Source organism: Bos indicus x Bos taurus, chromosome 1 (assembly GCF_003369695.1).
Source record: "Bos indicus x Bos taurus breed Angus x Brahman F1 hybrid chromosome 1, Bos_hybrid_MaternalHap_v2.0, whole genome shotgun sequence".
NCBI lineage: Eukaryota > Metazoa > Chordata > Mammalia > Artiodactyla > Bovidae > Bos > Bos indicus x Bos taurus.
The window spans coordinates 147,682,911-147,709,908 of record NC_040076.1 but is presented as its reverse complement, the minus strand read 5'-3'; the positions used below and the strand labels follow the sequence as shown (position 1 = coordinate 147,709,908).

General features: G+C 47.8%; 1 protein-coding gene across 7 annotated transcripts; it reads left to right on the top strand.

Annotated features, from left to right (window-relative positions):
* The first annotated feature begins 517 nt into the window (after window positions 1–517).
* On the top strand, window positions 518–25,360 carry SETD4 (SET domain containing 4). 7 transcript variants are annotated; one of them, XM_027548616.1, is made up of 12 exons: window positions 522–972; window positions 3,570–3,739; window positions 5,887–5,982; window positions 10,369–10,406; window positions 12,800–12,888; window positions 14,424–14,853; window positions 15,648–15,822; window positions 17,495–17,576; window positions 18,460–18,540; window positions 21,532–21,655; window positions 22,806–22,953; window positions 25,063–25,360. In XM_027548616.1, exons 2-11 carry the CDS (start codon window positions 3,667–3,669, stop codon window positions 22,938–22,940), a joined length of 1,323 nt encoding a protein of 440 aa, XP_027404417.1. In that variant the 5' UTR covers window positions 522–972; window positions 3,570–3,666; the 3' UTR covers window positions 22,941–22,953; window positions 25,063–25,360. The 7 variants fall into 7 exon arrangements, 6 of the variants coding, with proteins under 6 accessions (XP_027404421.1, XP_027404417.1, XP_027404408.1 ...); XM_027548607.1 differs by adding an exon at window positions 2,685–2,757 and having other exon boundaries at window positions 22,806–25,360; XM_027548595.1 differs by having other exon boundaries at window positions 22,806–25,360.
* The last annotated feature ends 1,638 nt before the right edge of the window (window positions 25,361–26,998 follow it).

Below are 26,998 nucleotides of genomic sequence, written 5' to 3'. Positions count from 1 at the left end.
TCCATCCTAAAGGAAATCAGTTGTGAATATTCATTGGAAGGACAGATGCTGAAGCTGAAACTCCAATACTTTGGCTACCTGATGCAAAGAACTGACTCACTGGAAAAGACCCTGATGCTGGCAAAGATTGAAGGCGGGAGGAGAAGGGGCCGGCAGAGGATGAGATGTTTGGATGGCATCACGCACTCCATGGACATGAGTTTGAGCAAGTTCTGGGAGTTGGTGTTGGACAGGGAGGCCTGGCATGCTGCAGTCCACGGGGTTGCAAAAAGTCACACACTACTGAGTGACTGAACTGAATAGTGGGTAGGGCAGCAATTGAACTCCGTCTTCTGTAGGGAGAAGTTACGCTGTTCCTGGGACAGCCAACTGGGCCAGATGATCTGAAGTGCCCTTAAGCTGAAGAGGAACGCGACAGGGCACTCTGGCCCACGGACAGGCTGAGTGAGGGTCGAAGCAAAGTCAGCCCGGAAATGGGGGCTAGCCTGGCCTTGCAAGGCCTCGGCCCCGCCCGGCAAGGCGGAAGTGGGTGGGCCACGGAGAGGGCCCGGTGGCCGCCCTGGCAGACGCACACTTGGCTGCTCCTCCCTTGGAACTACGGAAGGAAAGAAGCTCCAGGTCGGCTTTCAGAGCGTAGACTCCTGGTCCACGGGCCACAAGGTTTCCTTACTCCTGGACCTGCAGTCCAGCCACGGACGACCCTAGCTAGCTCTGTCAGCCGTGCCGTCCCCTTCCATCCCTCCCCCCGGAAGAATGCGCATGTGCAAGCCGGTAGGCGGAGGCCCGCGGCGCCGAGAGCTCAGCCTGGCGACCACGGACTTGGGTCAGTGTGGCCTAGAGGCGGGCCTGGCGGCGCTCGGCTGTTCCCCCTGCTGCTGCGGCCCACTTCTGTAACTCGCGAGCAACTGGCGTGCTGTTCCGGCTGTTCACGCGCTTCGGGCCCACCCACCGCCATCTTGGAGCTGTATCAAGGTGCGCTGGCAAACTTCCGGGGCGGGGCCTCCGGTTGCCGGGGTAACGGGACTCGGCTTTCTCCTGGGCTCCCCTTTTATTATTTAAAAAGAGAGCTGAATTCAGATCGTCCACCCTCTGCCATGCCGCTGCGCATTACACTTAACGTCCCCCCAGTATTTGGGGCTCGTTCTTTTAGCGAAAGTCGACCCGAGAATCCTCGGCGCGAAGGGCCCTAAGTCAGGGCGTTTGTCAGCGGCCGGGGTCTCAGCCCTGTGTTCTCCGGCGGCGGCAGAGCTGTGGGGCGGGGCGGGGTAGGTGCGGAGTGTGTGCCAACGGAGGGGCGGCCTCAAGTCTGGCGTAGGAGAACGGGGGGCGAGGACGGTGCCGCCAGCCTTGCGGTCACCCGGGCGCCACGTGCACACCTCGCTCCCCGGACCTCGGGTCTTGGGGGTCCGCGCGGAGGCGTCCCGGCCCGCGCGCTGCAGTGGCTCTGGGGCCGCCGAGGGGACGAGCCGGGGTGGGCCCTGGGGCCCGACTCCACCTTCTGGTCGATCAAATACGGAACCTTCCATCGCTGGGAAGGAATAGTACAGTAGCAGAGCCTGGGATTCGTGTCTCTTTATTCATGGGCTGCCTGGTAATTTTTAGTAACTTAAGAAAAACAGTGGTTTGGTTAAAGTGCACGTAGTACTAGTAGCGTTGGTCGCTCAGTCGTGTCCGACCCTTTGCGACCCCATGGACTGTAGCCCACCGGGCTCCCCTGTCCATGGGATTCTCCGGCAAGAGTACTAGTGGGTTGGTGTTTCCTTCTCCAGGGGATCTTCTCGACCCAGGGATTGAACCTGGGTTTCTTGCCTTGCAGGCAGATTCTTCACCGTCTGAGCTACAGGGAAGTCTTAAAGTGCACATAATACGCACATAAGTAATACTAGGATTATGTCACTTATGTACTCATATATATATATATGTGTATTTATATATGTGTGTGTATATATATATATATATATATATGTACACGTCAGAATAGGAAGTTACAGAAGGAATAGTAAAAGCCCCCTCCCCTTGTACGTTTTTGAATATTTTCGTAAAATCCTCCTGTTTTGTAAACAGAAAATGTGCCCAACAGAGACCAATAAGGGGTCTTTGAATTTCTTCTGCAACTTTGTTTTTTCACTTAATATATCTTGTATATTATTCTATCTTCATAGGTACTTTTAATTAATGGCTTCATAATACTCCATTACCTGTATCATGCCAGTGTGATTCATGGATTTCATTTTTATATTTCTGAGGAAGTATCATGTAGAAACTGTAGTGGTCACTGTAGATTTTATAATCATCTCTTTGCTTTGATTTTCTCCCTAATCTCTGGCAGCCACCTACTTAGTTTATGTTTACTTCAGGATCCTGGTTTTAAGAACAAATTATTACTTCACACTGAAAGAGAATCCTTTTTTCTTCCTGTACAACTTCCTGGCAAATGGGGGCAATGGTTTTTGTTTTGTTTTGTTTTGTTTTTTTTAAGTACAGTTGATTTACAGTGTTGTGTTAATTTCTGCTGTACGGCAAAGTGATTCTATATATATATTTATATGTATAAACACACATACACATTCTTTTTTATATTCCTTTCCATTATAGTTTATCCAGGATGTTGAATATAGTTCCCTGTGCTATACACTAAGCCTTGTTCGTTCATTCTGTATGTAACTGTTTGCATCTCAACGCAGTCCATCCGTCCTCGCCTCCCTCTCCGGGCACCTGCAAGTCTGTTCTCTCTGCTGACTCTGTTTCTGTTCATAGGTGGGTTCATTTATGTCATGTTTTAGGTCAACATATAGGTGGCATTGCATGGTATTTGCCTTTCCCTTTCTGGCTCACTTCACTTAGATAACCTCTGCTTCCGTCCATGTTACTGCGGATGGCATTATTCCGTTCTTTTTTGGAGTGGGTGGCTAGTACTCCATTGTATATATGCACCATATCTGTAGGTGGACATTTAGCTTGTTTCCATGCTTTGGCTATTGTGTATGACGCTGCTTTGAACGTAGGGGTGCATGTATCTTTTTGAATTATAGTTTTGTTCAGATATATACACAGGAATGGGATTGCTGGATCCTATAGCAACTCGGCTTTTAGTTTCTGGAGAAGCCTCCCATGCTGTTTTCCATAGCGGCTGCACCAACTTATATTCCCACCAGCAGTGTAGGAGGGCTCCCTCTCCTCTACTCCCTCTCCATTGTAGAGTTTTTAATCATGGCCATTCTGAGTGGTGTGAGATGGTACCTCATTGTAGTTTTGATTTGCATTTCTCTAATAATGAGTAACATTGAGCATCTTTTCATGTGCATGGCTACTGTTTATTCAGAGTACAGTTAGGCTGTTGCTTAGTAAACGTTGATTAGCATTGAGATGTGCACACAATTATGAACTTGATAATGAGAATTTCCATGATTAATTAGCATTTAGTAGGAAGTTGAGATAAAACTGTTTTAGAGGGACCAATATAATGGTAATTCTATTACTGCGCAGGGATCATGATTTAGCTCATAGTATAAACAATTTGTATACAAAAACATTTTAGAGAAATGTTTTATATATTTATATCCTTACAGGTACAAAGAACAGTGATTGTCATACAACTGGAAAGAAAAGCAAAGAAAATGCTTTTTGTTTTAGTTTGGACAATTAAACAAAAACTGCATTTTTAGTATGAAGAACGGAGGAGGAAGAACAAGCCGGATCAGAAGACGAAAACTCTTCACAAGTTCTGAATCAAGAGGAGGTACAGTTTTGATTCTTTTGGTGCCAGTGATGAAAAAAGGAATCCTTTGCTGGTTGATATTAACAGATACACAGACCTTTTCTCAAAGGCACATAAGCAGTGTTCATAGAGAATACTTGGAATACTGGGGTGGGAGCTGTTCCCTTCTCCAGGGGCTCTTCCCAACCTGGGTCTCCTGCCCTGCAGGCAGGTTGTTTACCATTTGAGCCTCCAGGGAAGCCCCCTTAGAGAATCCTGTTTTGTAATAGTGCAATTTTATTCTTTTAAACGCTTATGGGATTACAAATGTATTGCTTCAGCTTTGTCTTCTCTGGGGATGACTCCCAGGTTTCTGCTTCTTGGCCTGACCTCTCACTACCAATAGGTTATCAGTGTTTGGACATAAGTTTATCATTTCCAGTTCAGTGTCACCCAGGCTGAGCGAGATACTGTATGTGAAGGCCCTTGGCCCACTGGAGAGGACTGCGTAAGTGCACTTGTTGTTTTTGATGAAAGTTAGCAAAATGTCTCCCCGCTGACCCGCAGCTCGTCAGCACCATCAGAGGCTGTCTTTGACTATGTAGCCTTCTCTGCCCTGTAGGCCATGTCCCACTCACTCTCACCTGGTCTTTCTTAGGTTAACTTCTCCCTCTCTGTTGTACCCAGAGGTGACCTCAGCCGGCTGTTCATCACATCGCTGTTTTTCTTTCCTGTTGGTAGTTCCAGTTGCCACCGTCAGTCTGACTTTCCTAAGGGACTGTTGCCTCTTTGGTTTAGGAGCTTCCAGGATCTTCATTGTCTTTATTTTTATTTTAAAGACCCATTACCCTCTGTCTGTCTTCTTCTTTATTTTGGTCGCACTGTGCAGCATGCAGGAGCTTAGTTCCCACACTAGAGATGGAACCCATGCCGCCTGCAGTGGAAGGTGTGACGTCTCAGCCACGGGCCCACCAGGGAAGTCCAGCCTCATTGTCTCTTGTATGCTGTTCGCCATCAGCTCCCTTTCTAAGTGCCCCGCCCCCCGCCACTCCCTGTGCTAAAAGTGTGTTCTCTACCAGCGTCCCCCACATCTGCCGTTCCTCGTAGTCTTTCTCCAGCCAAATCTGCTTTCTTCCCTTCTCCCAACTTGTTGCGTTTCTCTCTAACCTTTGAGACTGAGTTGAGGTCTCATGTTTTCGGTAATGCCATTTCCAGTTCTCACTAATGTCACCCGGTTTCCATGCTTCTTGGGTATTACTCTTCAGGACCTTCTGGTTTTCCAGTTGGATTTTGTGGAAGTCTTATTTCCCCAACCAGAACATTAACTTCTCGAGGGTAAAGAGCATGTTGACGTCCTCCACGGTGGTTAGCAGTGCTGGGAGTGTAGTAGTTGCTTATTCAGTGCTCTTACTGTGAACTCTAGGTTGTGATAACCTATTTTAGGAGCCTTATATTTTGGATCATATGTTTCTTAAGAAAACACTTTCATTGAGGTATAACTGACCCACAGTGAATGTCACACATTTGATAGAATTTGACATATGTATACACACAGGAGGCCATTACCAAGGTCAAGATGTGAACGGTATTTATCACCCTAAGAAGTTTCTCATTTCCCTTGGTAATCCTTTGATCTGGCCCCTTTTTGAACCCTCCTTTCTTCCATCTTCGGACTTTCACTATTGATTTGTGTTTTATGGTTTTATTTAATTATATAGTATGTATTTTTAAAAATCTGTCTTTTACTCAGCATAATTATTTTGAGATAATTCTGTGTTGTTAACGTATATCAATAGGTCTTTGTTTTAACATGAATTATAGTCCGTGATTTGTTTATTCCAAATGTTCTAGCAGTATTTATTAAAAAACAAAACAAAACTGTCCTTTCTCCATGGAATTGCCTTTGCATTAAAAAAAAAACAAAACAGTTGTTAGCATATGTGTAGGTCTATTTTGGGCTTTCTTTTCTATTCCATTGATTTCTTTTTCTGTCTCGATGACGGTATCACACAATCTTAGTTACTGTCATTTTTAGTGATAAAAAGTTTTGAGGTCAGTATTTCAAAGTGTTTTTGGCTATTCCAGGTCTTTTGTATTTCCATATGAATTTTAAAGTCATCTTGTCAGTTTGGAGTGATCCAATTATATAGTGATTTTAGTCACCAGGTTTTCTTTCCTCTCTTGATTAGTGAATGAGAGCTACAAGCCTGAATTTATAGAGCTTAAGAAGTGGCTGAAAGATAGGAGGTTTGAAGATACAACCTTGATACCTGCCCATTTTCCAGGTAAGATCTGGCATTCATTCACCTGTCTCCTGAGAGACACATGGGCCCAGGTGATGGGAGAACCAGGGTGATTCTCGCAGGCGGGCTGTATTCTTTCTGGGAGCACGTCTTCTGTTGTGTGGCAGGCTTCCTGCCTTGTAGGTACAATATTTATTTACACTTTACCTTATTTGGAAAATGAGTTTTAAGGGGCTTGTGGACAGAAATTCTGAAATGGTGAAATAAAAGTTAGAAAAGGGAAATGAGAATAGAAAAATAAGATGAAGGCAGGGATAAGGATAACACCTAAAAGCCATAATTATGACATCTTGTACCCCCAATTGAAGGCGAGAGGAGAAGGGGACGACAGAGGACGAGATGGCTGGATGGCATCACTGACTCAATGGACATGAGTCTGAGTGAACACTGGGAGTTGGTCAGGACAGGGAGGCCTGGCGTGGTGCAGTCCATGGGTGGCAAAGAGTCGGACACAATTGAGTGACTGAACTGAACTGTACCCCTGTCAGAGGTGGGCTGCCAATTTGACTCCTCTGTCCAGCAGCCCAGTGTACATGGTCAGTTATCTGAATCTTAGTGTTCTGTAAGCACAACTAACTTGTTTACTCATCAGAGCTATAGGTATTTCTAGAATGTAAACGTGAGGGAAATGTCTTCACTGGGATTTTGTAGGGAAGACACTGTGTAACGTGGGGACTTGTGATCCTATCAACCTGCTCGTGGTGGTTTCGTGAGATTTTCAAGCCCATGCAGCTGATGGGATTATCCCCTAGCTCAGGTATATCCCAGGAGTTTTCTCAGGCCAGCGGGTTCCAGAGAAGCAGTGGGGGTGCTTGTTCCCTGGGTGGGTGGCTCGAGGAGAGGAGCCCTGAGGGAAGCCTTAACTGAGGAGGAGCCCCTCTGTGGCCCTGGCGTCCACAGCCACCTGAACAGGGACGGGTGAATATTCTTTTCTGAAAGTTTAGGTGTTTGCCTGTGGAGGTTGGATTAACATTTACCGAAAATTGAGAAATTTGTCATGAAGTTTGGGTCAGCATGCTCTTCTGGAACATTTTCTCACAGAAGTCGGGGAGCTGGCAGTTATGGGCATGTGCCTGCGGACAGGGCCACCCAGCTCTGTCCACAAGTGGGCTTGCGGTCACCAGCGAGAGGACCGATGTGCTCCTCAAATGGGTTTCAGGTTTGCTGTAGCACAGAGACAGTTGTGAGCTGAGGGCCTCGAAGTTCAGGATCACAGGGCAGGTGCAGACGTTTCGCCTTATAGAATGCTTGAGTTGTGAGCCTCTGAAGGTTCCCCTTGGCCCTTAAAGTGACCTTTCAGGTGCCCGTTAGGTAATGGAACTCAGAGCACAGTGCCTTCCTCATCCGCCCTCAAGATAAACTGTTTACCTCATGTGCTCCTGGTCTAGTGAGGCGATGTGTGTGAAGCTGTTCCCTATGTGTTAGTAATACCTGATGACTGGGCTAACATACCTGATTTTGAACCATTCTCTGTTAGGATTGCTCCATTTTTATGATGATGAACCATATTTATTAGCCTCTAACACAGTGTTTAACTTTCTGTTGCTGTGTGTTGGGGAATGCCTAGTAAAAAAAACATACTCTTAGATTTACTGAATGGAGTTTTTTTCCCTTAATAAATGTATTTAAAAAATGTATTTATTTTTGGCCGTGCTGGGTCTCTGTTGCTGCATGTGGGCTTTCTCAGGTTGCACCGATCAGGGCTGGGGGGCTACTTTGTAGCTGTAGGCACAGGCTTCTCGTTGCAGAGCACAGGCTCTCTGTGCCGTGGCTTGGTAGTTCTGGTGCGTGGGCTCAGTTGCTTCAGGGCATGTGGACCTTCCCAGATCAAGGATTGAACCTGTGTCCCCTACACTGGCAGGAGGAGCCTTAAACCACTGGCCACCAGGGAAGTCCCGGATGGAATTCTTTGAGATGATCAAGAGAAGAGCAGTGTCCAGAGTGGACTTGCTGTGCCTGAGGCCTGCACTTACAATTCTGGGGGCAAGGAACCTTCATCAGTGTGGGCTGCTGTAACCAATTACCATAGACCCAGTGGCTTAAACAGCAATTTATTTCAGACAGTTCTGGAGGTTGAGAAGTCTAAAACTGTGGTTTCGGCAGATTCAGTATCTAGTGAGGACTGATTCCTGCTTTGTGAATTGCCATCTTCTCGTGTCCTCACATGAGGAACTCTCTTCTCTCTTCCTGCAAGGGCACAAGTTCCATTCGTGAGGGCTCCACCCTTAGGACCTAGTCACTTATCAAAGCCCCACCTCCAAACCCATACGAATTTAAGGGGACACAAGCATTCAGTCCACAACACCTTCCCTAAGCGTTTTCTATATCTTTAGCTCTTAATCAGTGTAGGATAGCAGAGAAAGTTCATGGGATTCTGTCAAAATGTATGAAATTCTGGGGAGTTAGTTTGTGGAGAGTCAAGGCAGGATTCCAAGTTAAAAGCAGGATTCAGTCTTTAGACTTTGATCTAATTTATGTTTTGGGGGCAGACCTGGTATTTCGTTTTATTTTTATTTTATTTTTTTCTAATACTTCCTTTTAACACTAAAAGCACTGTCCAAATCTGGGCCTCTTGGATAGATAGCAGCAGAAATTATAAGGCAGTGAGTAGTCTAATAACATTCTAACGAGCACTTCCTACCTTGCCTTAGTAAGTGCAAGTTACTGTCATCTGTTTTCTGGTCTGTTGACCACTATGTAGGGGACACATAGGTAAAGTACCTTCTGGATTTATTCCATCTGCCGAGTTCTGTTCATATATGTATTAGACAGGAATTTCCACTTAAATTAGCACATGGATTTTTTTAAAGGATGAAAGTGAAAGTTGCTCAGTCTTGTCTGGCTCTTTGCGACCCCATGGACTGTGCGGTCCAGAGAATTCTCCAGGCCAGAATACTGGAGTGGGTAGTCATTCCATTCTCCAGGAGGTCTTCCCAACCCAGGGATCTAACCGAGCTCTCCCGCATTGCAGGTGGATTCTTTACTGGCTGAGCCACCAGGGACTCCACAGGAAAAAATTCCTCCCGTTTAAGGGTTCTTAAAGGTTTTGGCCCACAGGGATGGTTAACTTTACTGTGGGACACACAAAAGAAATTAAGTTCTTAAAATCAGAGCCATGTGTTCGAGCAGACAGTATGCTTCTAGGTAGGAAGGACTACTCATCAGATTAAACTTGCCAGACACCTGATTCCGGACTCGAGTCAAGAATTCTCTTCATGATCCAGAATCTCCCATTAGGCCTACAGGCATTGACTTTTGCTGTATTATATTCCTTCCCATCTGAGAGTCTGAGCAAACTTCGGGAGACGGTGAAGGACAGGGAGCCTGGCGTGCTGCCGTCCGTGGGGTCACAAAGAGTCGGATATGACTTAGTGACTGAACAACCACAGCAACCAGCAGAGAGAAAAAAGTCAGAAACTGTGGTTTTGAGAAGACTAGAGAGATTCCATATAATGATTACAGGTCATATCGTGTCCATCTCTTTGAGAAAAGCTGTCAGCGGACTGGCAGGAGGGGAGCCCTGGGCACGGAAGGTAAACTTACGGATGTCGGTGGTGTTGCCAGAGCCACCGGGGAAGCTAGTGTCATGACTGTGCTCTGGTCAAGGCCTTGGCTCGTGGGAGCAGCTGGTTCTGGATCTACCTCACCGAGCTTGTCCGGTCAAAGAGCATGGCTCGTGGCTTGTCCTGTCAAGGAGAGCGCAGCTTGTGGCTTATCCTGTCGAGAGCATAGCTCGTGGCTTATCCTGTCGAGAGCATAGCTCGTGGCTTATCCTGTCGAGAGCATAGCTCATGGCTTGTCAGGTCAAGGAGAGCACAGCTTATGGCTTGTCAGGTCAAAGAGAGCATGGCTCGTGGCTTGCCTGTTTGGGGAGGGGAGGGCACAGCCCCAGGCTTTGTGGCACCTGAATGGGCTTTAGTGGTCATTCAGCCAAAGACTGGAGATCATTCCTGCGGAACGCTGGGTCTGGTAATGGGTAGAAGTAACCTGCGGGTCCAGCCTCCGAAGTTGGGTAGGCATCCTGGGGAGTTGGTCCCCCACCTTGGCCAGGAGACCCCAGGGGAGAGAGTCCAGCTTCAGGTGGCCCATCCAAGACCCAGCACCTGAGCTGCCTGAAGGCGATAATCTTTAGGTGTCGCGTCTAAGGCGGATTTTGCCCTTCAAGGATCATAAACCCAAAAGGAGGTTGAGACATCATCCCGAATAGCTTCTTGATCCTTGGTTTCCCCAGGGAGTCAAAGGATGCGACACACTCTGCTTCAGCTTTGTGTCATTTTGAAGTTCACCCACATCTCTTATGCAGAATAGTATCTCTAAGACCTTGAAGCTGTCATAGGATTTATCTTTTTTCTCTCTGTGCGTTTGTAGGTACAGGAAGAGGACTGATGAGCAAGACGTCCCTGCAGGTGAGAATTTCTCTCTCACCTTGAAACCCAAAGTGGATTTTTCTGCTTGGTTTTGGGGTTCAAGTCAAATGAATTAAAAATATTTTAGACATACTTTTTTTTTTCAACTTAATGGATGGGTTTGCATACAGTTCTGTCAGTTAGAATTGTTGGCTGTGTGCAAGAAACAAAGCCAATGTCACGGAGCGCACGTTTCTTTGGTAGTCAGGTCAACGAGCCTGGGTAGGTGGTCCTGAGCCGGTGTGGTGGTCCGGGCTCCATCAGCTGAGCTCCAGGGTGTAGTACCAGGGTGTAGCTCCAGCGTGTAGCAGGAGGGAGCAGGGGGTGAGGAGGGGCAGGCTTCTGCTCATCCACAAAGTTCCAGCCACATCTCACCTGCCAGCGCCCAGGGAGGGTGAGAAGGGAGAGCGCGTTGGGGTGCACGACTGGCCGTCTCCGCCACAGCAGGTTTGTAAGTCTGATCATGTTTTAAATGTGCTGAGTGTGGGCTGGGGCTGGAGGGGATCTGCTCAAATCTGAGCCTCTGTAGTAGGTAGAACCCAGCAGCCCAGCAGGCAGGGGAGGGGACCTCTCAGCCTGTCCCGGGGTCCCCTTCTGCCAAGCGAGGCCCCTGACCCTCTTGGCTTCGGTCTCCAAGGCTGGACAGTGAGCAAGTAAATGACAGAGCTGCTCTGCCAGGTCTCTTTTAGTTCTTCCGTGATGTTTAAAGGACAGCCAGTGCACAGTTTTCTGTAGAGCTAGACATGCATTCCTTATTTGTAATTATTTAAATTTTCTGTTTAAAAACTGTTTTATGTTTACTCCTTAATTTAGATAAAACCCAGCTGTGTCTGTATCTTTAACCTAAAGAATGGTAGCTTTTAATGTTGTAATTCTATTATGCTATCATAATTTTTTTTTCATTTTTAATTGTGGTAAAATGCACACAACAGAAAATTTATTATCATCACCATTTTTAAGTGTACAGTTGAATAGTCCTAAGTACATTCACCATTCACATTGTTGTGCAGTATCTTTCTTTTTGAGGGGAGGTATATGACTGTTCTGTAGCAGACTTTGAGGGGGAGAAGTATACCTCTGATAAATAGAGTGGTGACTCTGGGTAGTTTTTGCTTGGATCAGGAAATGATACTTGGCAGTTACTTTACACGTACTTTCAAATGTGGCTTTTTTGCAAAAACTTTGAAAATTGAGACATATTTTACACATAGTGAAATACACACATTTTTAAGTGTCCAGTTTGATAGGGTTTTGATGATGAAGACATTTATTTCAATCAAGATATAGAACCTTGTATTCAGAGGGTTGTTTTTGGTTTGTTTGGTTTTTTGTTGACATGGGATGTCAGAGCAGGAAGGGATTTTAGTGACCGTACCAACTCAGTCTTTTGTGTGTGAAGATAATCGTTCTTTAAATGTTTGTTGTTGTTGTTGTTGTTGTTTTTGGTCTTTGGTCTTTCTTTTTTAATTTTTGAGTCTTTGCTGCTGTGCACAGGCTTTCTCCAGTTGCAGTGAGCAGGGACCGCTCCTTGTGTAGTGTGGTGGCTTCAGGCGTTGTGGTGCACGAGCTGAGTTGCTCCGTGGCATGGGGGATCCTCCCGGATCAGGGGCCGAACCCGTGTCTCCCGCACTGGCGGGCAGATTCTTAACCACTGGACCACAGGGAAAGTCCCAGCTCAGTCTTGATTGACAGATGAGGAGACCAGAAACTGAAATGAGATTTTTGGCCAAGATGTTTAACCCCTATTTAGGTGTCAGTTATGATGAAAGCAGGATCTTTTATCTGGCTTCTTAGTGCTTTATTTCTACTGGTCTGTTCCTTGGTGTCTTAATTTTTCTTCCTGTGTTTCTGTCTCAGTGGGAGAAACTGAAAACTCTACTTTTGCAGGTGATCAAGTGGGATTCTTGTGCTGGGGGGGCCACCCTTGCCCTTTCAAATTCAGCTACTTGTTACAGGTTATATGGCAAATAGGTCATTACTGGGAATGACCAGGCACATGCATTTCACTGGAAGAAATTTTTGGTGTGGTTTCTGTCTGTTGCCTGTAGGTGGCACTGTTTGCTGGTGTAAGAACATGAAGGAACACTGTGACTTGAGTCATAGTGTTTCTGCATTCCTTTCTGATGGAAGGTTGACTGGTGGTGGGTGTCAGTCACACCATTAACCTCTGACTCTCGTTGGGGTTGTAGTGCCCGGCGTGGGAGCAGTTCTGCCCGTGTCTGCTGACTCGGCCTGGGGAGCCCGTCCCCGGGCTCTTTGGAAGCTCTTTGGTTGTCTATGGTTGGGCTCCACTGGGTTCTTAGTAGATGACTGTGGAATCGGGGAATTCAGAAGATTCACTCAGGTCCTCCCCCAAGCACGGGTGTTCTAAACTTTACTTTCTTTCTGGTAAGGAGGGACAGACGATTATCTCATTGCCTGAGAGCTGCCTGCTCACCACGGACACAGTGATCAGAAGCTACTTAGGGGCGTACATTGCTAAGTAAGTGACCGCTCACCAGCTCATCTGGCGCAAGTGTTTCTCCTTTCAAGTTTGTATCGTCAGCAAGTATGTCAGCTAAGACATAGTCCCTTAGGACCCAGTCCCTTCATGTGGCTAGTATATGTCAGAAGTGATGTGAAAAGTTGATTCTATGAAGTTGGCTCTTAATTCATGGCAAACTGCATTTTTAAGGTTTTAATAGGCTGCTTAGGAAGTGAATTTGAATCCTGAGCTGACCTTACCAAAAAATGAGGATTACATGGGAGCATAGACACACACACCATAACTGAGTGCCTTGACTCAGCACTCCACTCCTCTTCCACTGTTGTAGGTCTTGACAGATGCTATTTACGCTTTTATTTTTACCCTTACTGTACTTGCTTGAATTCTCCTTCAGCTATGAAGAGCTGTTGACAATATGAAGGAGCTGGTTAGATTTGGCATAGAAGAGAAGAGGCCAACATAGGAGCTGAAAACTGCTTTCTGGCTGATATTATAGGGGGGTCTCTCTTTCTTTTGGGTGGGTTTTCGAGGACAGATTGAGGAAGGTCCTCAGCATAAGAGGTTTCTAAATGATAAAGGAAGAAAGATTATGTTGTTTCTCAACCCACGGTAAGCCCCTCTGGCTTACTTTTGTAAGAAGGCTGATATATTTTCATGAGCCTGAGTAGAGGCAAGGATGCTCTTGGTATTAACATTTTCTGTATCCTTCTGGAGTTTTGAGTAGAATGCATGGTTATATAGGAACCTGAATTTTGAAGGATTAATGAAAACTTTTCTAAGTACACCTATGCCACATGAGCTCTTTTTATTGGTAATAAACAAAAATACTGCAGTATATAATTTGCAATAGAATGGGGGAGTTTAAGACCAAAAACTTCCGAACTGTAACAGGTATATAATGAGCTTATTCATTTTTCTGCCTGGGTTATTACTGCGCAGTAGAACTCTCTGCAGTGATAGAAGTATTTCACGTTGAGTTCTCCTGTATGGTAGCCACATATGGCCGACGAGCACTTGGAATGTGGCTCCTATGACTGGGGAATTGAATTTTCAATATTATTTAACTAGAAAGCAAGAATTGGAATAGCTCCTGGTGCCCAGTGGGTACCCTGTCGAATGGGGAATGTCTAGGTTCTTTCTATGAATTGCTCCCCATATCCCCCAATTTTATATCCTTACTAAAGTGGAACAAGTGAAATTCTAGCAACAGCTTTAAAACTGGAGAACAGAGTTGGAAGCAAAGAGGTTTTTGCAGAAAGTAATCTCTTGCAAACAAAGCTGGACTCAGGTTAGCGAGCCAGTTCTTGTGTCAGTGTGGCCTGTTCATGGCCTCTGTACTGGGGGTGGTCCCGGGAGGAGCCCTTGAGGAAGGAAGACCCTCTCTTGGATGCATTCGGTGAACATGGAGTGTACTGACCACTTGGCCACAGCCCCTCTGGAAGCAGAACTAAGCCCTCAGGTGTCTGCATCTCTTGCTTATTCCATATTTTGAATCAAAGTAACTCCTCCAATCTGGACTTTCGTTTTAAAAGGTGGCAGCCTCCTCCATCTCCTCTGCTGGCTCTGTGCACCTTTTTAGTGTCAGAGAAGCATGCTGGGGATCGGTCTCCCTGGAAGCCTTACCTGGAGGTTTTACCAAAGGCCTACACCTGCCCAGTTTGTTTGGAGCCGGAAGTGGTGAATCTTCTTCCCAACCCTTTGAAAACAAAGGCCTGGGAGCAGAGAAGCCACGTGTGGGAGTTCTTTTCTTCTTCTCGAGGCTTTTTCTCCTCGCTGCAGCCTCTGTTTTCTGAGGCCGTTGAGACCATCTTTAGTTACCGCGCCCTGCGGTGGGCCTGGTGCGCCGTCAACACCAGGGCTGTGTACATGAAGCGCCCACCTCTGCTGTGCCTTTCCCCAGAGCCAGACACCTGCGCACTCGCCCCCTACCTGGATCTGCTGAACCATAGCCCCGACGTCCAGGTGAGACATCCACCGGGGGACCTGGGTTCGGTTTCAATAGGGCCGTGTAGAACCTGCGACCGGAGTAGTGAGCAGAGCCCCAGGGAACGGGGCAGCTGGTCAGCCTCCCTGCCGTCAGGTCTGGTAGGCTCCTGTCTTTCCTCCTGACCCTGTCTCCACCTCCTGGCATCCTTTTCCTTTGCCCCATTTCCCGACTCTGCTCTCCAGACCCACAGAGCCTGGTGCCGTTTCCCCTGGAGGGTCTGAACCAGCAGCTCCCCAGGGGGCAGCATCTTTTCGTCCTTTCAGACCTGGGACCAAAGCCTCACTTGCTTTCCTGTCTGTTTTCCTTCCACACTTGGTGGCATCGCTCTCAGGGTTTAGCTGTGATCGCTGAGGGTCTTGCTGCTTGCCCCTGAGCTCTAGCCTTGGAGGACAGGGCTTTTACCTTGCGCTTGGTGTAACCGCAGTGCTCAGCACAGGGCCTGGCACGGAGGCGGTGTTCAGCCAACGGGTTCTGACTGGATGGGTGTTTGTGGGAAATCGAGAAGGGATCCCACTTTGGGAGTCAGCTAGAGACCTCTTCATCCCCAGGCTTCTGCCCTCTCCTAAAGGAGATGACTATATCCCCAGTGGACTGAGATTAAGGCAAACCAAAGAGGCCGAAGTTCAGATGTGGCGTTTTTTTATTCATGTGGGTACATTCTGTACTGACTTGAAAGCTGCATCTTGCTTAAATGAATGTAATCAGTTAATCTTTTTGATTTTCTGCTTTGCTTTAAGAGACATGTTTTGCAATTTGTTTTTTTTTCTAGGTAAAAGCAGCATTTAATGAGGAAACTCGCTGTTATGAAATTAGAACGGCTACACGCTGTGGCAAACACAAGGAGGTTTTCATCTGCTACGGCCCCCACGATAACCACCGCCTGCTCCTGGAGTACGGATTTGTCTGCGTCAGCAATCCTCACGCTTGTGTTTATGTCTCTAAAGGTTGGAACTGACTTTGGTTTCATCACTAAGATAATTGGATTCCCTGCTACCAATCTGGTTCTTTTTTTATAAAAATGACAAAACCTTAAAATGTGTATCAGTTACTTTCTCCTAGGTAGAGCTATCCCAGTTCTTACCGACCACGTCATTTCAGTGTTGAAGTAAAAGCAACGTAGCTTTGATCCATATTGAGGTTAAGAACTGAGAAAAGTTTTTTTGCATTAGGTCGGACAGTAGAATGAAAGCAAAGGAAAACTCCTAGGAAATAGAGTACTTGTAGATGACGAGAAATGGAAATTTTGTCCTGAGACATTGTCACTAAAGATAGAGCAGTGGGGGCACTTGACTGCCATGGCAGTCCAGTGGCTAAGAATTTGCCTTGCAATGCTGGGGACGCAGGTTCGATCCCTGATTGGGGAACTAAGATCCCACATGCTGCAGGGCAACTAAGCCTACGCGCCACACCTGAAGACCCCGCATGACACAGTGAAGATGCTGTGTGCCGCAAGCAAGACCTCGTGCAGCTCAATAAGTAAAGGAATACTGAAGAAAGAATGGAAGCATAAAAAATAAAGTGCAGGATGAGAGAGTTCCAAGTAAAAAGGACTTACGAAACACCCATTGTGTGTAATCACACTGCACCAATCACAGGATAAATATGTTACACACAGCCCTTGTTTGAGGGGGTTTAAGGCTGTGATAAAAAAATGGATTCCATTTGTTACTTAGCATCATCGTCATATTTTAAAAATACGTATTAAAGTTGTAAAAATTCCGAATATAGTATTAAAAATAATACATGGAAGGCTGATGTATTCTCCCTTCCCTTCAAGCAGCAGAGAAGCAGTTTTCTAGGCGTTGAAGAAATGGCTGGAGATTTACCGAGTGTAAATTTGAAGTAATTTTAATATAAGTTCTAGTGGAAATAGAAACTTGGTCAAAGTGCTACCACTCCATCCTCTAGCTAGAGTAGTAATGCCGTTTTTCAAAATGAAATAGAACAGCAAAAACTGGGTATTGCTGGGTCTCTTAGAAAGCTAGCTTTGAGACTAGCATTGTATTATCAGAATAACTTTTAATATTGATGACCATGCAGTATTGATTTGTTAAATACTTTGAACAAAATTCACACTTTATTTTGCATGTAAGAAAAAATAAAAAGAAATTTTATAAAAAATAGAAAAATCCTTCATTATCCTATTACCCCAAAAAGCTTTGTCAATTTTTGCATCATCATTTTCAGTTGTTTTATGATTACAATCATTAATATCCAGATAGTTTTGAATTCTGATTTTTAAAAACCTGAAGCCTGGGAACATTTCCTGATGATCGTCTGCAGCCTGTGCTTCAGTGGGTGTGGCTTCCCACTGGTCCTGTCATGTCTTCATTCCCCGACTTTGTGGGTTGGTTTGCTTTGTGGGAGCAGGAGCTGAGGTAGCGGATGTTCTGTCTGCTGTCTGGTAATTCTTGTATCCTTTCAAGGGCTAAGTCGTGACCTCATTGAGTTGGACCAAAAGACTAGATTTTTTTTTTTTTATGTGAAAGAGGTACAATTGTTTACATGTGTCTAAATTGCTGATGGGATGGAAAGTAAGCTGAGAAGGGTCTCCCTTTTTGCCTGAATTTTATGCTCTATATCGCAGCCTGATTTTTGTTTTTTTTTTTAATGCAGATATACTTGTTAAATATCTTCCATCCACTGCTAAACAGATGAACAAAAAGATTTCCATTTTGGAGGATCATGACTTCATAGAGTAAGTGTTTCTCTTGAAATTTTTCCTTTAGGAAATTTTGATGAAAAATTGAGAGTTCGGGTTTTCAAAGGTGTGAGAGGCCTCCTGGCTCAGATCTGGTGACAGACAGCTATTTATTGAGCTCTTTGTGTATAGTACATTGTGCTTGATGTGTGGTGGGGCACAAGGAGGGGAAGATACTTGTCAAGAGACTTTTCTGGGGACCTGAGATAGGAACTTGACGTCTTAAATGATTGTATGTACTGACTGGTGGCCCTGAGTGCTTGTTGCTGTCATGCAGTCAGGCAGCGTGGCATTAGTCCTGCAAGCCAGCCTGGCCGTCAGTCACCAGCAACCGGGTGCGTGCTCCTGGGATGGGAGGTGCTGAGGTGATTCCACACCAAATGGGATCAACTGGGTTTGAGACCCTCCCTTCCCCCCCTTGCGGATTTTCTGCTTTAGACAAAACTGAGCTCTCACTGCTCCAGCAGCAGAGTGAGGGCCAGCTAGCTGTGATGCCACCCTTGGTTTGATCCTCAGGACAACCCGGACTTTTCTTCATCTGTCTCACTGTGGTCTCCTCATCCAGCTTCAGCTTCTTACCAGATCAAAAGAGCTTTCTACTTAAGTATTTGCAGACCTATTTTTCTCTTCTGTCTTTGTGACTGAGACTGCGGGCTGCACCATGTTTAACGGCCCCTTTAAAAAAATGTGTGGCCCCTGAGCCATTTACTGGGGTGCAGTGAAGTGTCGCAGGGACAGATTCGTCATTTTTAAAAATTAATTTTAGGGTTAGGGTTAGTTTGTATGGGAGTGTAGTTGGTTTACACTGTTGAGTTAGTTTCAGGTGTAGGACACAGAGATTCAGTGATCGATACATACACCTGTCCTTTTTCTGCTTTAGGAATCTGACGTTTGGATGGGATGGACCGTCTTGGCGGCTGCTCACAGCTCTTAAGTTGTTATGTCTGGAAGCTGAAGAATTGTAAGTGCCCTGTCTGTTGGTCACCCGCTGCCACTACAATTTGGACGTAACTGTGGCTTTTGGTTTGGCCGACATTCAAATGCCCCATTTCAGAGGAGAAAGAAATGCCCTTGTATACTGGGGCTGCTTATTCTCCGTGTGGGCTTCCCAGGTGGCACTAGTGGTAAAGAGCCCACCTGCCAATGCAGGAGATGGTAAGAGACGCGGATTCAATCCCTGGGTCCGCAAGATCCCTTGGAGGAGGGCATGACAACCCACTCCAGTGTTCTTGCCTGGAGAATCCCATGGACCGAGGAGCCTGGGGGGCTACAGTCCACGGGGTCGCGAAGAGTCAGATACGACTGACAGATATGACTTAGCACGCACATTCTTTGTGTAACTCGCCCCACGTGGGGGAATGTATAGCTTTCTACGGTTTCTGGAAGTATCTGTTTTAGACTCATAATCTGAGTGCATGGTCCTGAGAACTGGCCTCTCCTCAGGTATTTCTCCCCCCGCAACCCGGGTGACCTGCAGTTCGCTGTTCAGGGTGAACACTTCAGAAAGTGTGCGCACTGACGCGGGTCACAGGAGAGTCTTTGAGTAGGGAGGTTTTTCCCCAGAAGCAGACAGGGCTCCTGAGCACGGACCCCGCCCGGTTCCGTCTTGCGGGCAGACCCCGACCCCCACTGAGGAGAGGCCTGGGTCTCTTCAGAGGGCAGGCGGGTAGAGGAGCCCCCGCTGGAGACGCGCGTCCAGGTTGGGTCCTCAGCACTCCCGAGAGGCTGCTCGTCCTCCCCTTAGCGTGGCAAGCGTAGTCAGAGGAACGCGCTGCGCGCCCTGGAGCCCCTTGCGCGGGAGTCGGGGAGGAGTAATGCCCGCTACTCAGCAGGAGCTCAGCTGAGAGAAACCGGAGCGGGTACATCCTGCAGGTGGCGGAACCGTCCTCGAGCTGTGGCGGGGACTCGGTGCTTCAGCGCCGAGACCTAGTCCCCGGCTCGGCGGCCGGCGCTCCTTCCGTCACGCCTGCGACGTTCCTGTTCGCGACGTTGCCTACGTTTCTGTAGGGACTCTGGGAGGAAAAAAAACTCCCTCCCGGGTCTCCACGCCAGAAACCGTGCGTTTTTTCGTAGCAGACGCTGAATTCTGTATCCGACACACTTCCTTCGTCTTGTTGCTTGCTAGAAAACTCAGGCAACTTGATCTGTGGTCCGTCCAAGTGTGCCGGATTTTAAGGCATGCGAGTCATCACGGGCTCATCCCTGACTCGCCATCTCATCTTTCCTCCCCGTGTCTTTCCTTTGTCTTGTTTTGCCCATCCATTTGTCTTCCGTTTCATTTTATCTCATGTGTACCGACCATGTAAGTTTCTTTGCATCTTCCTTGGAAAAAGGTACCAGTGCTTTTTCAAGACATGTTAACCTCGGATTAAAAAAAGCAACTGGGTGTTTCCCAGGGCTCCTGCTGAGGCCTCTTTGCTTCCCTTGGAGTTATTATTATTTTTTTTAATCGAAAACTTTTTGTTTATTTAATTATTGGCTGTTCTGGGTCTTGGTTGCTGCAGGAGGGCCTTCTCTAGTCGAGGAGAGCAGGGGTCGCTCTGTCGAGTTGCGGTGTGGGCTTCTCATCGGGGCGGCTTGTCTTGTTGCAGAGCGGGTTCTAGGGCCCTCGGGTTTGTGTAGTTGCGGTGTGCGGTTTCAGTAGTCGTGACTCGGGCGCTAGAGCGTGGGCTCAGCAGTTGTGCTACACAGGCGTAGCTGCCTTGAGGCACATGGGATCTTCCCAGCCCACAGGGATCGAACCTGTGTCCCCTGCATTGGCAGGCGGATTCTTAATCCCTGGACCACCAGGGAAGCCATCCCTTGGAGTTCTTTCTGACTGACTGGAGTGGTGTGGCAGAGGAAGCGTGCATTTGGGATTCTGCCTGACTGGTGTTTGCACGCTTATTTCTGCCTCTCACTAGCTCTGTCACTTAGGCTCAGTTCTTCACTGTTCTGGATTCTCAGTTTCTTTGTGTCTAAAAGGTGGGGATAATAATGCTTTCTTTGCTGGGCAGTCGTGAGGGTTAAAACAGATAGCGGTTTAGTAGGAAACACTGCACCCAGCGCAAAGGAATGTCCTTTCTTTCTTGCTCCCCCTCTCTCCCTCCCCTCCCTCCTTTCCCAAGAACCTGCCTGCTGCTGAGGTTACCACCGTCTCTAGAGACGACTTCTGAGACTGTATGCGTGTGTGGCTTGGGGGCTGTGGGGAATTTCTCAGCGATTCCCGTGCCGTGCACTAGGAAGGTGCAGCCCTCTCCTGCCTCTTCCTCCTCGCCACGCCCACATCCACAGTCTCCGCGTCCGGAACCTGTCCTCCACCCCGCTTCCTTCCTCTTTGTGCTTCTACCAGCGTGTCGATTCTGCCTGGCCGCCTCCGGCTCGGCGTCTTGCCTGTCCGGGCACGGCAGCGCTGTTCTGCCTGCAGGAAGTTGTCCCCACCATGTCCCCACCAGCCCACGGAGCCCCCTTTCCTACAGACTTTCTTGTATAAGATTGGCATGACCTGCATGGTGAAAAAGACTTCTTTTCCATCTGTAGAGCACTTTACTTTCTGAAACGTCCTGTGTTGAGTTTGTCATTTTTGTTGTTGTTTAAAGGAGATGCTGTGATTTGAAGAAAATGAAACCCGCCGCCTCTGCTCCTTAGTCTGTGGTCCTCTGGCTGTGGGCTCGCCTTTTCGTCCATCCTCTGTTCCCTCCCTGTGGCCGGTGGCCGTGGCTCCGCTTGCTTGTGAGCCAAAGGACTGTGATGCTAGGAAACTCAGCCCCTTGCTTCTGATCCCCAGGGTTCCTTCCTTCTTGTCTACTGTGTCTGCTTCAACACAGGACCTGCGCGTTGGCAGGAGGTTTGAAGGAATGCGCTGATGGAATGAGTTTCATTATGTTTTTGGAAAAACAGGACAAGTGTTGAAGTGGAAAAGCCTTTATTTCTGAGAACCTGCTGAAATGACCTTGAACATTTTTGGTTCTAGTATGTGCTGGAAAAAAGTACTTCTTGGGGAAATAATTTCTGATACAAATGAGAAGGCAAGTTTGGACGTAGCCCAGAAAATATGCCATTATTTCATAGAGGAGACTCATGCTGTGCTTCGAAAGGTATGATTCTAGAATATCTCATTCTTAAGTGTTTTGATTGAGAAGTTGTTTTGTACTTGTTGGATAGGAATAGTCCACCTTATTGGGGTGCTGTTAACGCCTTAATAAATAAACACTGACGTAATCTGTGTTTTTGACTCTTAACATGTGTTTATACTGTTCAGTGGGCTCCCCAGGTGGCGCTAGTGGTAAAGAACCCACCTGCCGATGCAGGAGATGTAAGAGACGGTTCAACCCGTGGGTGGGGAAGATCCCCTGGAGGAGGGCCTGGCAACCCACTCCCGCACTCTCGCCTGGAGAATCCCATGGACAGAGGAGCCTAGCAGGCTACAGTTCATGGGGTCACAGAGTCGGACATGACTGAGCGACTTAGCACACAGCACACACACACCTTTTAGTAGGTAAATTAGTGCGTGAATTCTTTTTCATAGATTTTTAAGGTACTTTTTTCCCGTTTGTGTAGTGAATGTTTTAATTAAATGAGGGAGAAGGCAATGGCACCCCACTCCAGTACACTTGCCTGGAAAATCCCATGGATGGAGGAGCCTGGGTAGGCTGCAGTCCATGGGGTCGCTAAGAGTTGGACATAACTGAGCGACTTCACTTTCACTTTTCACCTTCATGCCTTGGAGAAGGAAATGGCAACCCACTCCAGTGTTCTTGCCTGGAGAATCCCAGGGACGGGGGAGCCTGGTGGGCTGCCGTCTATGGGGTGGCACAGAGTTGGACACGACTGAAGCGACTTAGCAGCAGCAGCAGCAGCTCATTTGAATGAAAACATTACTGTGATTAACAAATGATTTTATTGAACTTTGGCGACATTGTGTGCGTGAAATAAACCAGGACATGAAAAGACAGATACTGTATGATTCAAATTAAATGAGACGTCTGGTATTCCAGAATTTATGGAGACAGAAAGCAGACTAGAGGTTCCCAGGGATTTGGGGAGGGGGAGGTGGGGAGTTAATGTTTGATGGGTGCGGTTTCTGTTTGGGAAGATGAAAAAGTCCTGGAGACAGATGGTGGCTGTGATTTCACACACTGTGAATGTACTTAGTGCCACTGAATTGTACATTTAAAACCGGTTAGGGTCTTAAATCTTAGGTGTATTTTACTACACTAAAAAAAACCATTTAAAAATAACTTCCAGGTTTCTCGCATGAAGGATGAAGAAGTGGCTTTGATGAACCAATTGACTTTGGTAGAAACACTGCGGACGGAAGAGCTGAAGATTCTCCAGGCCTCTGCCAAGGCCCTGACCACCTTGCAAACAGCTTTTTCATAACACACTTCACCGAGTGCGTAAGGTCACCTCCTCTGCTGGGTGTGGCTTCTTCAAACATTTTTTAACTCAGGTTTATTTTATATGGACTCATTGAGAGTCAACGAAGAGTTATCTGTTCAGTCCCATCCCTGTGCTTCTGTCTGTCTGTGGGAGGAAGTGGTGGCTGCTTGGGGATGTGGAGGCGCTCTGCAGGGGCCGGGTGGTTCTGGAGGGCCCTGGAGCTGTCGGTGAGGGGGACGTGCCGTCCATCCCAGCAGCCCTTCTGATGCCCTTGGGGTAACTCACAGTCAGTCCTGGAGGAAGACGTCTGAGCGAAGTGCGACCTGGAATGGGGAGGGGAGGCTGGGACGGAGCCAGGGTCAGCCCGGGGCTCCGTGTGTGGTAACAGGAGGCTGTGCTTCTTTATGCTCAGAGCCCCCCCACTCCCTCACCATTTCGGCTTTTGAAGTGGGGTTGTGGGGGACGCACAGCCATCCCGGGTCTCGGCCGCCCTGAGCTGGAGTGACTCACTTTGAATTTTTCACCCTTGATTGCACATCTGAAAATGAGGTTGTTGGACTGGGATGGGGAGGGGGGTTTCCCTGCGCTCCCACCCAGCAGCGGGGTGGAGGAGCCGGCACAGGGTGCTCCCCATCCCCTCCCCCTTTCCCCTCTCCCCTCCCCCTCTCCAGTCTTCCCTCTGTTTACAGTTTTTTTCCAGAATGTGTTTGAATCTCTGCTCAGCCGGTGTCCTCCCTTTACCATTCTTTGTGTGTCAGCTCCTCCATCCGACTCTGTGCGACACCATGGACTGCTGCCCACCAGGCTCCTCTGTCCACGGGATTCTCCAGGCAAGAATACTGGAGCGGGTGGCCATTCCCTTCTCCAGGGGATCTTCCTGACCCAGGGGTTGAGCCCAGGTCTCCTACAACACAGGCAGATTCTTTACCGTTTGAGCCACCAGGGAAGCCCGTTGTCTGTGGTGGGGTTTTGACTCCTTTCTTCTGCTGCTTTTCTTCATTTTAATGGGGGTGTTGCGAGGAATCAGAGATCAAGTTTTGTGCTTGGGGCTCACCCCGCACAGCTCTTTTAGCTCTACTCCCGGGATCTTCCCTCTGCAGCTCTCCCTGGGGGTCCCAGCCCCACCCAGCACAGCCCAGCCTCAGTGGGGCCCTCTGCTTGGTTCTGGGACTCTGTGTAGGGAGACTGACCTAGGGCAAATGGGCATGCTTTAGCCTTAATCCTTCCCAAACAGTATTTCTTAGCCTTTTTAGGACTGGGGTGGGAAGGGGACGTATCCCTTCCTCAGGCCTCGGCAGTCTTTGGTCTCAGGGAGCCCTGGATAAGTCAGAGGAGGGGGGACTTTCAGAGAAGCCGGGGCCCTGAGGTTGAGGAGGGATGCTACCCACCCCTGCCACCACCGTGCTGGGCACCTTGGGAGTCAGAGTTAGAAATAAAACATCTTCACTGTTGTATCGCGAACCCCTTCCCTGTTCATAGATGTAGTTGGTGTTGAGTTTGTTTTTTATTGGCTGCAGTGTGTTTCAGAATACGCTCTACCATGCATTTGCCAGCTTTTTCTGTAAAATTGTAAACATATCTGTAAAATAGTAAATAATGAAGCTTGCGGGGCATTTGTCCAAGCTGTAGGACACAGCAGTCATGGGCGGCGTGCAGACATAAATGCGTGGTGTGTCCTGGTGAAGCTTGAGTCACCACTCAGGCCGCGGGCCCCGTGCACTGACCCTGACTGCACCATCGTTTATTTTCCTGTTCCATCTCTGTGGACATTTAGGACCTAAATATATTAATTCTTGGGCTTCCCGAGTGGGAAAAGAACCTGCCTGCCAATGCAGGAGACATAAGAGATGTGGGTTTGATCCCTGAGTTGGGAAGATCCCCCTGGAGACGGGAATGGCAGCCCACGCCAGTATTCTTGCCTGGCAAATCCCGTGGACAGAGGAGCCTGGTGGGCTGCAGTCCATGGGGTCGCAAAGAGTTGGACCCGACTGAGTGAGTGAGCGCACACATATTAATTCCTGCTTGTAGATGCTTTGTGCCTTTTGAAACTAAAGCCTCCCCTTGACAAGAAAAACTTGATAGACCCATGTGGTAATTGTGTGCTTTCGTTGTCCACGATTAGAAAAAATGGACAGTGACGAGAAACAACCACTCAGACATTTGCAAATGAGAACTGTTTCATCATCTGCAACACATCTACCCTTGTTTGAAAAGAAATCAGTAGTCTAATAGGAACCTACTGCGGACACAGGGACCTCTCCTCAATCCTCTGTACTATTACGGGAAAAGAATCTTAAAAAAAAGGATGTATATATGTATGCATGTCTGCATATCACTGGTTTGCTTTGCTGTACAGCAGGAACCAACGTGACGTTGTAAACCAACTCGACTCCAATAAAAATTAATTGAAAAAAACCCCAGTATTATAAGACTCTCAGTTTGCAGATGATGTGTGGCGTGTAAATGTATTCTGACTCCTTGCGAGACTCGCGTGGCTCCTGGTGGACAGTGTGGCCCACGGGGTGGGTCGCAGGCAGGCCACGTACCGCCTGCCTGGGCTCGTCCGTGCTGGTCTCTGTGAGGGCCGCAGCGGGTCTGCCCCATGGGGCAGCGCTGTGTCTCCTACCAGCGGTGCTGTCTGGGCCCTTCTCTCACTCACCACCCCTCCCCTGTCGCCATTTTCCTCCTTCCCCCTTTTTTGTTTTCTCTTTCCTAGACCTTGGGCTGGCCTGAGGTTCCTGACACACCTGCCCTTGTTGGTGTCTGGTTCCAGAGTTTGTGGCCGGTAAAGCTCCAGCTGCTGACTGGCCCGAGGGGACAGGTGCCAAGAGGTTAAGGATGGTTCGAGGTGTTGCTCGAATCTTTCAAGCTAGACGTAGAGGAGGCTCGCCTCAGACTAGGGCACTTTAAGTGCTGCTGCCTGAAGGTGGAGACTGGGAATGACCTTTCAGGAAACCAGGGCTGTGATTCCGTGAAGACGGCTTTCATCGAAGCACCTGGACACCCCCTTGAAGGAGCCGTTGGCACAGAAGTGAGGGGTTTACTTTAGCCCCTCGGTTGGTAAACAGCAGCTACATTCTCTGATAGATCAATGTCGGGCAGTAAGCGTTGTCCCGAGGAGGAAGTATAACAAAACCTGTTCTGGTTTATCAGCTGACGTTTGAATGTGGAGCTTTGTCAGGAATGCCACTGTGTGAGTTTACTGGAAAAGAGCTTAGTTTTGCAGATCCAGGAGGTCACGTGTGAGTTACAGGGAACAAGATTAGGAGGAAGGCCTGATGTACTTTTCTGCATCCCCGCCAGTGTAGCACGCACAGCAGTGTCGTCGCAGCACAGGCAGCAAAGCAGTGTGCCACACACCGGTGTGACCTACAATAACGTCATACTAGACACTACAGTGCAGTGTTCCCCACACACACACACACACACACACCAGTGTGATTGCACCACAGACAACAATTTCATACCACATACAACAAGGCAGTGTACCCCACACACCAGTGTCATCGTCCCACAGACAGTGTCACAGCACACACAACCGTGCAACGCACCCCACACACCAGTGTCCTTGTATCACATAGAGTACTGTGACACCACATACAGTAATGCAGTGTGCCACACACAGCAGTGTGAGTGCACCACAGGCAGCAATGTACCGTGCGCACAGGTGTCGTACCCAGGCAGCAGTGGCGTGTACCCTGTACAGCAGCGCCATCTGCTCTCTCCAGGACTGTTGCCTCTCACCTTGCAGAGGACGTTTCTGTCGTTTACCATTCTGTTGTAACCTTTCCTTGAGGAGTTGGTTTCTTGTTTAATTTCCTTCTGTTCCATGTAGTTTTAACACTAGGCTATGACTAAATTAAAAATAAAACTGCTCACAAAAATAGAGTACGGTTTAATAAAAATGTAAGTGCACCGCTTCACACCCTCTAGCACAGCAGTGTTAAGGGTGGGTAGCAACAGGTGTGGAGGATGTGGAGAAGCCGGGACCTCGTACGCTGCTGGTGGAAAGGAAAGGGGTGCGGCCGCTTTGGGGAACAATTTGGCAGTGGCTCAGA